The sequence below is a fragment of the Onthophagus taurus genome, chromosome 7 (assembly GCF_036711975.1).
Source record: "Onthophagus taurus isolate NC chromosome 7, IU_Otau_3.0, whole genome shotgun sequence".
In the NCBI taxonomy this organism is placed as follows: domain Eukaryota; kingdom Metazoa; phylum Arthropoda; class Insecta; order Coleoptera; family Scarabaeidae; genus Onthophagus; species Onthophagus taurus.
Window position 1 is genome coordinate 19494830 of NC_091972.1, and position 19157 is coordinate 19513986.

A 19157-nucleotide genomic window follows, 5' to 3' on the forward strand; every position below is an offset into this window, starting at 1 on the left:
TTTAAGATGTAAAGAAAGTTTTAGTAGAAGGGTTAATAAATGTATTGAAGTGGGTGGAGAAATATTTGAACATTTATTATAAATTTTATACTTGTTGTTGATTAATAGTATAGTTTAATCATCTTCTTATAAATAAACAATATTTAAAACTATTTGAATAAAAAAATTATTTAGATTTTGTCTACAAAAGATGTTTCGCTGTCGTACGATTCAGATTTTACAATCAAAAACATAGGGTGCCATGTAAAAAATTGGTCGTGACCTTCATATGACCTTAAAAATAAGATCAAGGTCAAAAAATGTTATCGCCATATGGTTTCCGCACAAAACAACTTTCATTTGGTTCATTTTTATGTAAAATGAACCGTTTTCGAGATAATCGCTTATCTCACGCTAAATGGACCACTCTGTATATGTCACAGGTAAAGCGTGCATTTCAGTTAATGTACACATTAGTCAGTCAATGTATACATTAACGTAACGTTTTATTGAAAGTATTTATCAGTCGAACAAAGTAAATGTGCAATATAATGTTTTTAATGGAAGCGATTGCATGTGATGCAAGTAGTAAGTAGGTATAGTAGTAACCATTTTTTGGGTTGGGTTGGGTTTCGTTATGTAATATACTAGTAAACGTACTTTAAGCTTTAACTGGGCGTCATTAGTAATTGTATACATCAACTACACTCAGGTGCAAAAAAAACGCAACAAGCTAATATTTGGTAAAGTTTGAAATGTGATAACTTTTTTGTTTTTCGTTCAATTTTCATGATTTTGTCAGCAAACTGTAGATAAAAATATCTAATTTCATGTTCACTATCCAGCCTTTTGTAAAATGCTGGTCATATAGACGGTATACATGGTTAATTAAAACGTCGTTCTAGGATCCTAATTTTAAAACACCTGTGGAATAATTTTGTGTATAAATGGTTTCAAAATTATAATTTTTGTTAAGAACCCCTACATTCCCTACATTTTGTTTTTTTGGTCCATGTCTCTAACAATTTACTTAAGATACGTTACTTTTTAATAAGGTGGCTTTGCTCATTGTTATTCTAATGACAGTTGGACAGTGATTTTTTTATACAGAAGATTAGTACCATGATTATAAGTGCTGAAAATTGCGCTAAAGCTGTTGCTCTTGTTGAAGATGGGCGTAATTATGAATATGTTGCAAGGATCCTTTATATTCATCGCTTCACTATTAAAAGAGTGGTAGAACGTTTTACACAAATTGAAAGAAATAAGAGAAGGGCAGGAAGCGGTAAAAAACGAAAAACCACTGCTGTTGATGACAGATTTATACGTGTTATAGCTTTGCGGAATCGTGATTTAACGTCAGTACACACGAAAAATGAGCTTCGACAGGTCCGAGGTATAAATGTGGGGTTAGCTTTGACTTGGTTGAAAGCTTGCAGATCAGCAGTTGGACCCAAATTGCTTCCGCGCCACAGGGTGGGTAGACTACAATTTACCACCGAACAGATACATTGGGATTTGAGGCAATGGAACAATGTTCTTTTTACCGATGAATCCAGGTTCTGCTTACATTCTCCAGATGGGCGGAAAAGAGTGTGGAGAAGAAATGGAGAAAGGTTTGCGGAATGCACATTCAGCCCCCGTCTGAGCTATGGAGGTGGTTCAGTAATGGTGTGGGCAGGAATAAAACGGGAAGCCTGCATTGATTTGGTCATCATCGATGGATCATTAACTGCCCACCGATATATCGAGGAAGTATTGGTTAATTACGTGTAACCCTTTAGTGAGTTTATAGGCGATGATTTTAAGTGGGTATTAATAAAATGAACTGGCCAGCATGTTCGCCCGATCTAAATCCCATTGAGTATGTGTGGGATATGCTTGGTAGGCGGATGAGAGACCGCGAAGTAGCTCCAGCTTCTGTACATAAACTGCAAATAGATCTTCAAGAAGAATGGCAAAACATTACGCAGCAATCCATTTGTAATGTTATCGACAGCATGAATAGTATGGAAGCTGTGATAAGAGCTAGAGGTCGTAACATAAAATATTAAGATAATATATCTTGTAAAAAAGTGGTACATAGGGTTACGTTTTAGTTTTACTTTGCATTAATAAATTCTCTTGTTTTCTGTCTTTTTAATTTTTCCTCCTTTTTTTTGTTTGCTTTTCTTACCTTTTTTCTTTTCATTAGTTGTCTCACAAACTGATGCTACCAAACTGTCATTAGGATAACAATGAACAAGGCTACCTTATTAAAAAGTAACGTATCTTAAGTAAATTGTTAGTAACAAATTCATTTCGCTCTTAAAAATGAACGAATGCACATAGAGACATGAACCAAAACACAAAATGTAGGGAATGAATGGTTCTTAACAAAAATTATATTTTGAAATAATTTATACACTAAATTATTCCACAGGTGTTTTGAAATTAGGATCCTAGAACGACGTTTCAATTAACCCTGTATACCGACTAAATGATCATCATTTAACAAAAGGCTGGATATTGAACATGAAATTCGTACATTTTTATCTACAGTTTGCTGAAAAAATCATAAAAATTGAACGAAAAATAAAAAAGTTATCACATTTCAAACTTTACCAAATATTAGGTTGTTGCGTTTTTTTGCACCTGAGTGTAGTAAAAGTTTACATTTCGTATTTTATATACACATTAACTAAATAAATTAGTTAACCCTTTGTTGACTGACTTTTTAAATTTAGTTAAAAAAAAGATTTTCTTTAAAAATATTGTTAATATATATGTCAGCAGAACATATACATATCAAAAGAAAGATTTAGTTACCCCGGAATGACATAAGAGGGAGGTTTCGATGTGAAACCACTAGGCAGTTAGAAATATATTGAGTAGAAATTTTTACACAAATAAATTTTAAACAATTCTTTTGGTCATTTAAACACAATCCAACGTTATATCTGAATAAGAAAATATGTACGAGAACATAAAAGACAGGCGGCACTATTTTTACCTTGAACACATCCACTTGATGCGATGAGGAAACTGCAAAGCGCGCATCTTCTGGATGAACCATGAATTGGCATATGGGCACAGGAATCGAACCTAATTTCTGGGGCTACTGTAGTTTTGAAATGGGTAATTGATGAAGGACGTCCGATTTTGGTGGTTTTACTGTCACTTCCAATAAGTCCCAAAATAACAGATAACCTAAAAAGCTTTAGTGCAATTGACTTAGATTGAGCCCTTTCTTTGAAGATTATGTAAGCGTTTACAACAGCCGCATCCAGTAGGTACCAAAAGATCCTGTGCCATCATTTCTTTGATTTTCTATCGATTTCATAAAGAGACTTCAACATATCAAATCTATCTACATGTCCCATATGTTTATTGTAGCTTACTACTAATTTTGGGCATGCAATTTCCTGCAGTGTACCATCTTTTTGTTTCCTGGTTATATGAAATTGTTCCGTAGGATTCATATGATTACACAAAAAATTTACTGCTTTAGTGTCTTTCCACTTCACATAGACAATTCCATCTAAACTGACACTGTAATCTGATTCACCTCTTCGTAAATCTTTGTCATCTGTTATACCCGGCGGCAAATCTCTTCTTCCACGTTTTACAGTTCCACATGCATATATCATTTCTGATTGCGACTGCTTCTGCAGAGAAACCAAGTTAAAATAATTATCGAAATATACATGGTGTCCTTTTCCAACTAAAACTGTAGTAAGGTCTTTGACAACTCTACTTCCTAAGCCTTTCTCTGGACCACCTGGACCACCTGCTATCTTGCCAGTATAGATTTGAAATTGGCAAACATAGCCAGATGAGTCTGCCCTTATCCAGACTTTATAGCCCCTTTTAAGTGGTATGAATTGCTTTAGGGAGCTACGCCCTTTGAACCGGATCATGGAATCATCAACAGATTGGTTTTGTGAAGGTTTGTAACAATCTAGAAAAGCGTCAGACAATTTGTCTATGACAGGGCGTAACTTATAAAGTTTATCTTAATATGGAGAGTCTCTACGCGGTAGTAACGAATTATCATTTGCATGAAGGTTGTCAAGTAACCACTTGAATTGAACATTTTAGAGGCTATGAACTCATTTCTAAGTTCTGGCCTAGAGGACCAATAATCAAGATAGCTTGGCAACCTCTTGATACCCATCAGCATATTGATACCAAGAAAAGTTTTCATTTCCTTCAAGTTTGTTGCAGTAAAAGTTGCACGGTTGGTATTTTGTACCGCATACAAATTTGTCTGAAAAACGAGATAATCAATTAAACTTTTGTGAAAAAGTTGAAAGAATGTGTCGGTTGGAGCTTCTACATTATCTGGAATGTTGGGACCATAATCCCCACCAAAATCTTTTTTATTTTTCAAGCAGTTGTACGCAGTTTTAGTCCATACAGTTTTTGTGGCTAATTCACGCCTTCTTATCTCCGAAAGGGGCACTTCATCGTCGGAATCCCAATTCTCTTCATTTTCTTCATCTTGAAAAATTATTGGCAAATTAGCTATATCCAAAATTCTGCATTCTTCCTGCTCTTTATTTGCTAAACCATCTCCTAACTCTGATAAATTTTCATCTTCGTCGTCATCACCACTTGTCTCGGATTCTGCATCAGATGGAATATTTTTCAATAAAGTAAACAAAGCATCTGGCTCAATTTTTTCTAGCTCAGCAATCGAAAACACTGTTTGTATGTCTGAAAATTTCAAGGTACGTAACAACGAGATTGGATTTGCCTAGTGCCTAGTGGTTTCATTGTGAAACCTGAAGGGTTTTCATAAAATAATACTCAAATAGTAGTAATATCTACTCACAGATTAATAGTAAGTACAATTAATTATACATTGAACAATAGATATTTATTAAAAACTTACCACTCATATTTGAAAAACACACTAAAAACGAAATAATGCACACTAAACGAATTATATACCCCAACCTCACTTTTACCACGTGAATTATCAGAATTTAGCCTTCCTTGCGCCGAAATTTATGCACAGAGTGGTGGGGTTACTGTCTGCACACGCGCTTATTGTAGTGGCACCATTGTAAAACCACTAGACGGCTAGAGAAGTATTTTTATATTATTGGTCTTGCGGTGAAACCACTAGTCAACAAAGGGTTAATGTATGCATTGACTAAACAATGTGTACATTCACGGAATGAATGCTTTAACTGTAACATATACAGCTAATCTATTCTTTGTTTAGCACCTATTTTTTAAAGTTAATTTTAATGATTAGTTAATAACCATTGGAGTTTTAGTACACGTTCCAAATTTTCAATTCCATCAATATTTTATACTAATCCTAGTGAATTTCCGTTGTTCATCCACGAAACGCTAGAATCATTAATGGAATTCCTCTATATAGCAGCAGCATTAGGGGTGATATAAACGTATGTATAAATAAAGCTGAACCCGGTTATTCGAAAGTCCTATCCATTTTCCACGTTCTAAAAATTTTACGTTTCAGCGAACGTTAAAATGGAATTCTGATTATATTGAAATTATTTTCAAAATTTTAATATGAATCAATGGAATTTTGTTAAATGGAAAGTTAAATAAATCTCGTAAATACGTTTCTATTTCTGTTCGAGAAATATATCTTTTAGTGGAAGTCCATAAAAAATCACTTACACAAAACACATTTAGGTTGTTGTAATATGATTTTAGAGTAAACGAGTACGTAGGTAAACGAGTAATTTAAGTTCCGCCAAATGTGTGAAGTAAAATTTTACGATAACATTAAATTTATGGTGTGCCTCTCGAGAGAGGCAGTAAGTTTTTTAGTGGCAAAGTTAGCTTAATAGCCGCAAGACTAATGGTCTTAAACACGTATTGTGTTATTCAATATTATTTCTTTTTTCAACATTTTATGCGGGAGATGAAAACGAGTCTAATCCTATGTAAACCTCTCTTTTCGGGAACGATCCCGACATCGTATTTCAAGGTAACGGTAAAGTTAGAGAAAATTGGACCATATATTTCAGGAGATTCCCTTGTAAAATACACATCACCTCTACTTATAATGTAAGGAAACTTCCATTTCATAAATACAAATTTCGTATTTAAGAAAAAATTTCTTTTCATTTTTTGTTAATAAATATTGATTGGTTATCAAAAAAGTTTTCTGTTTTGCCATTAATTGGTTCTCGAAACTCTCTTGTGAGAGTTTCTCGTTGAAGTTTTTCTTTTTAAGTGCAATAACGATGCCGGTGGCGTAGAGAACATAACTCTTCCGCTGTTGGAACCCCCCAAGTTTCGAATTTCGTCGAAAAGCAAACAAACGGCACTTCGGATAATGTTCGGGTTGCGGGTGAAAATATAAAAAAGAAAACTAAAATGAAACGATGGTTAACGTTCCGTGATGTATTCTATATCATACACAGACCATTTAATTAAATGATTTATTCCGGGAAATGGAAAAGTTGTAAAAACAATTTATTCAAACAATTTTTAGTAGTTAGATAATTAACAGTTCTGGGAAACCTCGCGACTTTACGTTTTGTTGACGACTTTTTTTGCAAAATTGTTCGAATTCATCACAAAATATAAAAGTTAATTTAGCTTAATTTCAACCATCAACTTAGTGAATCTAAGACTCATGAAATGTGGAGGTAGTCATAGGTGCTCAAGCATACCAAATTCATGGCAAAGTTTAATAAACATTTTGAACAAACATCTGAAGTTTCACCTTTACAAAATTATGGTGATTCAAAGGTTCCTTCTAGCAGACTGCCATAAACGTAACCAATTTAATAATAATAATAATGTTGCCTCAAAAACAAATATTTACATAAATATGTACATTCAAACGCAAAAGCGATATCTTCCAAGAGACCCAACTGGTAACAGTGTATATGCAATTTTAACTAAATAATTATAGCTACCGAAAAAGTAAAACTAAATGATGTGCTAATAAAACTGAGCGAAAGCATACTTGAATTATGTTTCGAATCGACAGTCAGTTACTACAAGAAAGGAAATAGACACAAAAAAGTGCAGCGAAAGATAAATGAAAGGCGGACTAGAGAAGAAAACAAACACGTAAAGGTAAAGAAGAAGATAGTTGAAGAGATAGCAGATGGCGCCTCATGGCATTTTTAAAACTTATTAAACTAGCTGCATTGCGAACAACAGCAGGCAAATCGTTCCACAACGCAATCGACTGTAAAAGATCTATGGTAGATTTCAGTACTTTGGACTGGAAGCATTAGCGTAGATTCGGACATTAATCGAGTGGGCAAGTCATCTGATGCTAAAAAGTGAAAGAAATCAGACAAATAAGCAGGAGTGCGGGTATGGACTATTTTGTACAACATAATAAGCATACGAAATGATCTACGACTCCGGCAAGTCATCATCTGCAGGTTGTTACGATATGGAGTAATGTGCTGAAACCTTCCTAAATCAAAAATGTACTGTATACAATTGTTCTGCAGTCTTTCCAATTTACCCCGAAGGGCTGCGGAAAGATCAGGATAAGCAGCATCGGCATAATCAATGTGTGGGAAAATGAGAGAATAACAAAGGTTACGACGGACAACAGGAGGAAGGTAGCAGCGAAGTTTTTTCAAAGTATGGAAACAGAAGTAAACTCTCCTACAAACTTCCTGAACTTGTGGCCGCCAAGACATCGCCGAATCCATTACCACACCAAGATTTTTGACCGTGTTAAAAAAACGGAATTACGGTTTCGCCAAGCCTCAGTTGAAGGGTAGATAATTAATTAAATTGTGCCAGCAAGGGGCGAGTGCCAAATGCAATGGCTTGCGTTTTACCTACATTCAGGTTAAGTCCATGAGGTCTAGACCAGTCAAGTATGCTAGAGAGATCATTGTTAAGATGTAACAAAGCATCCGGGAGTTTGTTAACAGTTGACGAAATATAAAGTTGAAGGTCATCTGCATACAAATGATAGTTACACGAGATACCATCACTAATACTATTTATGAAAATTGAGAAGAGCAAAGGACCCAGCACACTGCCCTGGGGAACTCCATACTTGATGTCAACAGGAGAAGAGAGTATAGATTCCACGCGGACACGTAAAGACCGATAGGAAAGGTAGGACTGGAACCAAGATACACAAGAACAGGTGAAACCAATAGCAGAAAGCATAGTTAACAGGAGGGCATGGTCCACAGAATCAAAGGCCTTACTAAAATCAAGTAACACTAGCAAGGTAACACAACGCTTATTACAAGCAGATCTAATATTATCGGTGATCTTAATCAGTGCTGTAGTAGTACTATGCCCTTCACGAAAACCAGACTGGAACTTGTTAATCAGATTAAACTCCTCAAGATATTTCTGAATCTGTAAATAAGCTAAACGTTCAATAGCTTTTGACAACGTAGATAGAATAGAAATGGGTCGAAAGTCATCCATATGGGACAGAGATTAATTTTTGGGATAGGAATAACATGGGCGATTCGCCAGATTGACGGAAATAAAGACTGTTCAAAAGAACAGTTGAAAATATGTGTTAGGGGAGTAATAACTATATACAGAATGGGTAAGAGTAATCTTAGTCCAATACCATCTGCTTCGACACTAGTGGACTTGGAGTAAGTTAAAGCATCTCGGACCTCAGCAGCTGTAACCAAGCAGAATGAAAAGGAAAGCACGTTGGTAGATGCAAGGATTTCATTAATAGTATTCTGCCTAGTTATGTTACCAACCACCACAGGAGGATCAGCAAAATACTCCGCTAGAGCAGCAGCATCAAGAGTGTGTTGATCTGTGGGAGACTCTATAACACCAAGTGATCACATTGTTTTCCAAAATGTCTTAGGAGTACAACGGTTGCGCAACACACGATAATGTTCCCGATTGGCAGTAGAAGGGCTACTGCCAATCTAAAAACTGTAATAATTTTCAATGTTATTTTTGTAGGTTGTTTTGTTGTAGGTCTTTTTATTGTCACTTTCCTTCTTTTTCTAAAAATTATTTGTTGGTCCTTACTTCCTACAACGAAACTCATCATTACAAATTTTTCGGAGTAAATTCGGGTTTTGCCACATACTCCTTAGACATTAATCGATACTTAAACTAAAACCAGAACTAATACTAGACCTAGAACTTTCGCCTGAAGCCGTGCGTCATTTGAGAAAGTGTTTGACGTTTCGGATGCCTTCTTCAGAAACAAGATCGAAGTGATGAGATCGGTTAAAATTTGACAATAAATACATGAAAAGATAAGAAAGGCCATCATTCGTCCTATCAGCCGACAAAGGAAGTGTAACCGTGGTCATGGACAGAAAAGAATACAACGACAAGATAACGAGCCGTTTGAATGTAGCCACCTATAAGAAAATAAAAAGGGACCCAATCGAGAAGATGATAAGAAAAATTAAAGAATTGGCAAAATCTACAGAAATTCGAGCAGAACAACAGAGAAGTTTCTTCGTATAGACCCCAGTATCACCAAGAATATATTGATTATCTAAAATCCATAAACCGGATTGTTAGTGCCATAAATTCTGCTACGTATCAGCTGGAAAAATTCCTTGCCAAGATTCTGTTTAAGGAGACAGAATCTTGGCTTTACCTTATACAGGTAAAACAGAATCATATGTCAGAAATTTTACGTATTTTGTGAATTTAATCAAAAGTATGAAGTTAGATCCACAGACATCACTTCTTTCACCTGTGATCGCCAATTTTTATGTGGACTTGTTTGAAGAGGAAGCGTTAAGGAAGAATCCTTGGAAACAGAAGTTATAGACTCCAGGAATTTCTAGATGACCTAAACTCACAACACTCCATGATCAAATTTACCGTGGAAATGGAAGCTGCAAAACAATTCCTGAATGTATTGGTCACTAGGAAGATAGATGGGAGCATAGAACTAGGAGTGTATCGGAATAAGACATACACGAACAAGATTCGGCAGGCATCATCCCACCACCATTCACAACACAAGAAGTCAGTGATCCAAGCTATGTTCCAGCGAGCAGAAAGGATATGCGACAGAAAGAATTTAAAGAAACGAAATAGATTTCTACAAGATGCACTGCAGAAGAACGGTTACACGATGAGGAATATACAGCGAGCCACTAAACAACGCAAACAGAGGTAGGTACTGCACCAGCCGGTTTTATCTGCCTCCCCTATGGTTCAGGTATGACGGAGCAGATTGGGAGGTGCCTGAAGAAGAATGATATAGTACGATACGGTACGGTCAGCGAAATACAGAACGCTCTTCCGATAGCTACAGACCAACTAACCCCATTAAAGGGAGCGGGAGTCTATCGGCTATCATGCAGTTTCTAGAAATATAACTTTGGCCAAACTAGACGTAACATCAAGGAAAATGAGAGACAAACCGGACATTATTTCCAAAGGATTGATGATATCATCAATATAGGAACAAGATGAATAGAGAAAACGTCTGGAAACTCAGAAGCACATTGAAAATACTTATTAACTCAAAGAAGCCTTATACCCGGATTTGACAAAAACAACTTAGTTGACACTTAGAGAATAATTAGTGTCAATTGATTTCACTAGTCAACAAATTTAAACTTTTTTTCAGCATCTGCTTTGTAAATCGGCGGATTTTACTAATTTTGGGATGCTGAGTTCACTAGTAAGATCAGTTTTTGTCTATCACGTCACATCTCCTAGATACACAGCAGAATCAAAAACAGTACTGACAAACATTGATTGAAATATAACAAACAAGAAATACAGAATCAGTGTTTTAGAACTTAACATGATGCCAATGGAATGTCTAGATTAGATCACAACATATTTGGCATTCACAAAATATGACAACGCTGTTCTTCTTTTATTAGCCGTCTCCCTAACATCTAATCTCCCTAATAAGACTCCACTAATTTGCCATGATGTTCAATGATTTACAACTGTCGTCAAGTGTAACTAATGACAAGAATAATACAAACATGGACCAAAAACCGTTTGGACCATGTTTTTGTCCATCCATTTATGTCCATTTTTGTCCATCCTGTATAAGATACTCTGCTACGACAAATGACAATCTATTTGATAGCATCTGAAGAGTAATCGTGCCAATTTAAAGCTTTTTTGAATGAACGTTGGCTGGGATATGGAGTTTTAAAGAGCATAGCGAAATTTGCCGAAAAAAAACTTAAAATCTTAAAAGTTAGTCTTTGTTACGAGTGTTGTAACTGTGAGGATCTCCATTTGTTTCAATCTTCCTTGTAAAATGCGTTGCATATACAGCGCATTCCAAAATGTAGAGGCATGGAAATGTCAAAATATTTAGTTTAATGAAAGAGCCTTTACATTCCTCACCATATTTCAAATTGTCCAGAATTCTGATAGATCTGCGCTGTAGTCTGAAAACACTATCACACATGCTTGCACCTCCCCACGCAAGCAGCGCATAGGTCATAGTAGCTTGGCAGAGGGAAAAATACGCAACGCGCAAAACGTCTTGGGATACGTTTCTCCTCAACACCCTCAACACGTAGATGTTGCCACTAAGTTTGCTGCAAACAGACTCGATATGGCAACGCCACATGAGCGACAGGATTCGGTGTATTCGAGAGATCACGCAGCGTAAAGAACACCTGAGCTGTTTTTTCATTATTCAAGCTTAGTTTGTTGTGAATGAACCATTTTTGAGCATTTGATCTAATTGTAGCCATATCAATTTTGGCTTTATTATTCAGTAAAGATCTACTTAAGTCATTAATGTATATTAAAAATAATAATGGGCCAAGAACCGAGCCTTGTGGTACACCCAGTAATAATATTTGTATTTCAGATAATTCATTGCTACATTTTACAACTTGGACTCTATTTGATAAGTATGATTCTATTAATTTAATGGAATTGTTATGAAAATTATACATTTCTAATTTAGTTAATAAAATTCTATGATCTACGCAATCAATTTAATAGCATTCCATTTAAAATAACGAAGTTATGGTCTACTTCCGGTAGACCGGAAGTGGCAGCCATCTTGGAAATATTTTAGATCGAAAGTTCCGAATGAACAACCCATGCTACTAAAATTTCAAAACTATACGAATAGTGGAACCTAAAAAAGTTCTAACGAACCAGGTACACGAGACAGCCTGTATTGCATTAGAAATGGTTGAAAATGTGATAAAGTGTTAAGTTGAATACAGTTTGGTTTAAGATTTGAGTTAGATTTGTATATTAAAAAGATTAAGTTCAGGTGAATGAGGAGTTAGGTTGGCTTGAAATTGCTTTCTTCAAAATCTCAAGATTTTTAATGTGTTTGGGTTTAATATTGGAGTTTCGAAATATAAAGTTGTAATTGAGGATGGAGCTGAAATAAGTTTAGATTTTGGGGCATTAATAACATTAGTCCAGAAATTTAAACCTTGTTTCTGCATCTGCTTTATAAAGAGGTGGATTTTATTAATTTTGGGATGCTGAGTTCACTGGTAAGATCAGTTTTTATCTATCATGTCACATCTCCTAGATACACAACAGAGTCAAAAACAGTACTGGCAAACATTGACTGAAATATAACAAACAAGAAATACAGAATCAGTATTTTAGAATTTAATGTTATTTTAAATGTATAGTTACCACATAGACATGATGCCAATGGATTGTCTAAATTAGATCACAACATATTCTCATACTCCTAACTTTTTTCAACATACTCCCTAACAACACCCCAACAGCAGTCGCCCATCATCAAAAGGTTCCAGCGTGTTCAATCGTAAGGACGCTTGGTAAAAAGTGGGAGTGTAAAAAGTGACTTTTAGCGACATTCTACATCCCGTATTCTTGTAGCTGTTCAATAAATCATTCACAAAGAACACAGTTATCATTTTTTTGTTGCCCAAAAAAGCCCTTCACAACTGCTTTAAAAGCTGACCAAGTAGCTAATTTGATATTTGTGACTTTGGTATCAGATGCTCGATCTTTCAACAATTTTTTTACTTTGGCCCAACAAATATACTATCTTTCAGCTTTGTAACACTTAATTTGGGAAGATTTTCTTTCAAATGATTGCCCTCCTTTATCCAAACCTTTTACACAGTTCTTCATAAGCCCCAATTTGATGTGAAGCGGAAGCAATATGATTTTCTTATAGGTCATTTCTTGACTATATAATGGTTCTTAGTGTCACGGCTATCCCATAGGTACAAAAAGCAGCAATATTTAGTGAACCCATTCGCACAGCAAAGTTGCCATTCATGATCGTTATATTTGATTGCCTCTAGCAAGGAAGCCATGCTATCATGTGTTTCTTTTACGTTTACTGTGTAAGCTAAAGGTACCGATGGGAATGTATTGCTATTATGCAGGAGTATTGCTTTCGCCACTCCTGTGGGTTATCTTGTACACCCAACTGCACCATCAGTCCATTGACATCTCTACAGATGCACATTGAATTCTGCATGTCAAAATATTGAGCGAAGGACGTACCTCTTAATCTAAAACTGAGCTAGAAGGTTCCGTTGTTGCAGTCTTGACCACTTTCCTAAACTTTCGATAGTTTTAGATTGCGAACCAACTCGTTCAGATTCTTTTTATTAAACAGCTGAGGCAAAGTGTCAGGAGATTGAGATTCTCGTGGCTTGCACGTTTCAGTTACAGGCAAATGCATTGAAGATACGTTTAGCTACTTCATTTTATGTCGAGTTTTGCTAGAATGTCCTGTAATATTTGTGAGGCAGAAGTAACAGTCTAAAAAATGCTCTTTAATCTCACACCACACCATAGGAACACCAAATTTCATGGCTCGGCTTTCCTTTTAACCATGGATTTTAATGGGTTTACCTTGTATTCCTCTTTATGGTCATGCCATTCATTCCATTTTTGTAACTTTCTACTTTTTCTTAAATCGTAAGTTATAAGTGTAGAACTATAATCGCTTTTCTTTCGGTGTGCCGAAATTTTCAGAATAAAGCTGTAATTTCTTTCGATCTGTTGAAAGAAATGTTTGTTTCCTCATTTTTTGGCCGATAAAATTTCTGTTATTTATTATCTAAACTCCTTCATGGTTTTAGTATCAAAATCTCGGAAATTACTGATGTTCATAGTTAATTCAAACCGGCGTTGAGCTGAAAATATACTGATGGGCGATTCCATTGAGGTTGCTATTCCGAAGTCATTATCGACCCAAAAACATCTAGTTTCACATGATACTAGTTTCTATCAGTCCTTGTTTAATGTTAGTGGAGTACTGCCTATCATCGACATATTTTAGCTGGAAATGAGAATTCTATGAGCAATGCGAAGAGCAGTCAGAGGGATTACATCTGGCACCTATGATCGCCATATTTTACATGGAGATGTTTCAAAAGGAAGCGTTAAAGAAGAGTCGGAAGACACACACGAATAGGTATCTGCAGGCTTCATCCCACCACCATTCACAACAGAAGAATTCAGAGATCCAACCATGTTCTAGCGAACAGAAAGGATATGCAACAAAAAGAATTTAAAGAAAGAAGAAAGTGAGTGATATCCAGCGAGCCACCAAACAATGCAAGCAGAGTTAAGACCCAATAGATACTGCACCAGGTTTTATCTGCCCCCTATGTTTCAGGTGTGGTAGAGCGGATTGCGAGGTGTCTGAAGAAGAATGATATCGTGGTACAATCGTCGATAAAATTTCTGATATTTATTATCTAAACTCCTTCAAGGTTTTAGTATCAAAATCTCAGAAATTACTGATGTTCATAGTTAACTCCAACTGGCGTTGAGCTGAAAATACACTGATGGGCGATTCCATTGAGTTTGATTTCTGAGTGAGCAATATTTAGTATTTCGAAGTCATTACTGACCCAAAATGTTTGTGTTGCGTTATCTCGTGTTGTTGTGAGCAGTTTTTCATTATGGCATTCAACAACAAAACAATGGAGATGAAGAGACCTTTCACAACTAATTGCGTTTGTGAATCTAATGACGATGAAGTTGAAGATATTACGTTGGAGATGTAATCCAAAAAAGCAAAAATGTTATCTATGTTGCTTTCATATATCCTCTAATCGTATCATTTAAATGAAAACATCCGAAGATAATTTATGAAGAAACTCTACTTTATTGATAAAATTTGCCATATTCTTCATAATAGATACCTATACTTTAATTCTCAAACAATTAACATAACTGAATCATCATAAACATTTTACGACAAATACTTGGCTTAATTACATATTTTAATAGCTTTGTTTGTATTTAAAACCAATATTAACTAAAATGTATTTGATTATTGTGGTTGTAATTATCGTTCTTCCAAAAACCATTTCGATAGATTTGGATCTATCTGACATAAATAAAATTGAAATTTCATCAAGATATGGTTTAAGTGAAAATCATCGACTTTGGATAAATGGGATAGTTCCGATTGAATACGATTCAAATATAATCGACGCTGATTTAACGATTATTAACTCGGTTTTAGAAGAGTTTAGTAATAATACGTGTGTAAAGTAAGAATTAATTTGTTTATTGAAAAGTTATCTCTATGACGTAATTTTTAATTTTGAAGATTTAAACCTAGGGATGGAGAAAAAGATCATGTTCTTATACGAACAGAGCTGTACGGTTGCCATTCAAATTTAGGTCGAAAAGGAGGGGAACAAATCATTAATTTACAATCGTATTTGTGCACGGTTTCGAGAGGAGCTGTTCTCCACGAAGTTATGCATACTTTAGGATTTCTTCATGAACACACCAGACCGGATAGAGACGATTGGATTCAAATTTTATGGGACAATATTCAAGAAGGAATGGAAAGTAATTTTTATTTAAACGAAGATGAATTGACGACAAATTTGGGAACCCAATACGATTATTATTCGATTATGCAATACAATTCTTTTGCTTTTAGTAAACATCCTTTGTTACCAACTATATTACCGGTAAAAAGTAATTTCTTAATTCACACAAAAATAAAAATTTAATTCTTTTAGACAAATCCTGGTGTGGTTTTAAAAAATCAAAATAAATTAAGCGACGGCGACGTAAAAAGGATTAATTTAATGTATAATTGCAATAACAAAATAGAATTATAAAACAAAAATGAAGTAAAAGTTTCTATTTTTGACCTAAATTTCAATTTACTCGGTCACCTTATACGCGAGGGTTGAACATGACGTCACAATAGAAAGACTATGACGTCATAGTTTTGCGGACGTGGGAGAGGAAGAATCGATCCCGTAGCTGTGTGAACTTTTAAACTTTGCAACATCGGCCTTACGGTTGCAATGAGGTTTCGTCGGCGTCATCAATTGTCAGCTGAATCAACTCTTTCCGGCTGAAAACGAATTTAACTTTAAATGATTTTTTTATGATAATCTCGGAAAAAACTTATTAATGGTGATATTATCATAAAGAATTTCTTTTACGATTCCATAAAAAAAAGTTTATATAAAAAAATTTATATTCCTCGAACGATAATTAAAAAGTTTTGGGTCAACAAGGAAAATGTATTTTATATGTTTTTCTTGTTTTTATCTCACAAAAACTTTAACTACATCCAGTTGGTAGTCTTGAAAAACTTGTATTATATCACAATTCTGTGGAATAATCATAATAAAAGATAACGATTAATTTGAGACAGATATCGATGGTAAATATGAATTTCGAAATTCATTCCAATGAGACTTATATGGCGAAAACAACACTCCAATAAAATTAAAAACGATGTCCGAGAAGCGGAAAAAGATTGCCACAAAAATATTATCCTCATATTCAATATGAATAAAGATAGAAATAAAGATCAGTGGTTCAGTGATGTGGATTAAAGTAGACAGAAATTTGCTTTTTAAAACAATCTGGGTGAAGTCTCTCTTAACAACTTTGTACCTGCTCTTCAATAAAATACAATGATCAGCCTTGAATTCCATCAGGTATTTTTTGACCCAAATTTGAGCATATTTTTGTTCAAAAATGATGAATGTGATCTTTCTGTATGTCCTCGAATAAATATTTACAAAAATTAGGAATATAGGGGAGAGTAGCCGAAGTTGGATCTTGATTAGACCACCATCGTAACTTGAAAACTATAATGTAGTATTTTCTTAATATAGACAACTTATGTTGCGTACTCCCTGCAGAACATGGTATCGTGAATTCAGCTGGCTTCTGAACGGAACAAAGTGAGCAGTGGCAATTTTGTGTTTATAAGCAAGTCATAGAAATTTCCGTGTCTTCCATAGCGTGTTGAGAGAGTAGAAAAGTAAGCAATCGATTTAATTATTATACCATTGGATAGAAAATTTATTCATGTATAGGGGAGAGCGGGGCAAAACGGGGTGGAGAGCAAGACGGGGCTTTTGCAATTACTGCCACGGTAGGTGTAGCAACCTAGTGGAAAATAGTTGACTATAGTTGCTGTGTGAGTGTCGGATAGAGCTGGCAACCAGATCGAATTTACAACTGCGATGAAAGTGGGATTTCTGCTGTTTCAAAGAATACTTCCAAAATACTGGCAACAAAAGGGAGGAAACAAGTAGGCTCATTTTCATCTGCCGAAAGAAGAAAAGTGCAGCTGGAGGTTTTATGCCACCCATGTTAGTGTATCCTCGACAGCGAATGAAACCAGAATTGCTGAACAATTGTTCACCTGGAATGTGGACAGAATGCCATGTCTCTGGCTGGATGGAGAAAAACATTTTTGAGAAATGGTTCGACAAATTCATCGTAATTTCTTAAGCAACCAAGGAGAAACCAGTCCTGCTATTGTTGGATGGTCATTCAACTCATATACAGAGTCTGACCATAATTGATAAAGCAAGGGCTAATGGTGTGGTCATTCTCTATTGGAATTGGCTACGATCAAATCCAGGAAAAGTTGTTACTTAGTTTCAAATCGCTGAGATTTTGGGCAAAGCCTTACTCAGGGCTGCAACTATATTAACTGCGATAAATGGTTTCAAAAAACTGGAATTTGTCCTTACGAATCAAATATATTTCCAGATTCAGTGTTTAAAGCTTCTATCACAACAGACATTCCTTTAATTACAAATGAAGCCGCTAACATTATTGTCAATAGTGACCAAGGAAGTGCTTCAAATTGCTCGCGTAAGCAGGTTATACCACAGATAAACGATGGTTCTGTCAACCAAGCCGAACCTAAGAGGAAGATGCGTTTGCTGAACCTGGGTGCTCACATTGGAATGATAGTAACTCCAATAACGATACCACAAACCAACAAGCTCTCAAGAACAACACCTATCAATTAAGATCCTTTGCGGTTTCTCCTGAACAAATTGTTCCTGTTCCTCATGTCAGAAAGAAAAACATCCGGAAATCAGGCCACAAAACAGGAAAAACTGTTGTTGTAACTAGCTCGCCTTACAAAAAAGAACTTCTAGAGAGTGTAAATAAAGTTAAGCTCGGTAAAAAGAAGGACCAAGAAGAAAAGCATGCAGAAGGAAAGAATGCAGAAGTGAAGAATGCTCCTAAGAAAAATGTTAAAATTGCTATTTATTCGTAAAGAAAAAAAGGGAAAATATAAAAAACAATAAATAATCTGCCAAAAGTGATAAAAAAAGAAAAAAACGAAGAAAGAAGCACGTCAGATGAAGATGTGTCTGTATTATGGCCATTTCTACTCTCAGTCTACAGAAGGATGGCTGTCATGCGTCTCTTGCAAGAAGTAGGATCATTGTTCTTGTGCGGGAGAGGAGGACGAGGATGCCGAGGTACACCATATCTGTGAATTTTGCTTACAAAAGGACGATGAGAACTGAATAATAAATCCGTAACTTTTCAGATGACACAAACTAAATGTTACTTGCGACTAAAGTATTTATCCTTTTGGACATTTTTTTCAAACAATGTCAAGATTTTTTTAGTTATTGAAATAAGTTTTTTGCGTTTGAATAAATCTGTAATTTAAAAACCTATGCATTTCCAATTATTGAGCCACCCCATCTTGCCCTTCCTGCGTAGTCCATCTTACCCTCACTATAGGGCAAGATGGGGTACTTGAACAACCCTGAAAAAATTTTTTCCTACCATAAATAGTAATTTTTTTTGGTCCTAATTTTTGAAATTAACTTCAGAAATACTGACGTTTTAATTGCTTTAGCTCGTATTTCTATTGAGCATTTCTTACGACTACAAAAAATTTTTTAGTGCTTAAGTACCCCGTCTTGCCTTGCCTTCCCCTAGTTATCTAATATAATCTCATTGCTATTAGTTCTATATGAATCCAGTAACCATACTTACAAAATCACGGAGGA

At 35.3% G+C, this 19157-nt stretch overlaps 2 protein-coding genes across 3 annotated transcripts in view; one reads left to right on the forward strand and one right to left on the reverse strand.

Annotated features, from left to right (window-relative positions):
• LOC111416008 (diacyl glycerol kinase 1) overlaps window positions 1–19157 on the reverse strand; it is a 193001-nt gene that overhangs the window by 34192 nt on the left and 139652 nt on the right. The window lies entirely within an intron of this gene.
• On the forward strand, window positions 15163–15982 carry LOC111416005 (zinc metalloproteinase nas-14-like). The gene is made up of 3 exons (XM_023047931.2): window positions 15163–15395; window positions 15455–15827; window positions 15879–15982. The coding sequence occupies exons 1-3, from the start codon at window positions 15163–15165 to the stop codon at window positions 15978–15980; spliced, it is 708 nt and encodes a 235-aa protein (XP_022903699.2). The 3' UTR covers window positions 15981–15982.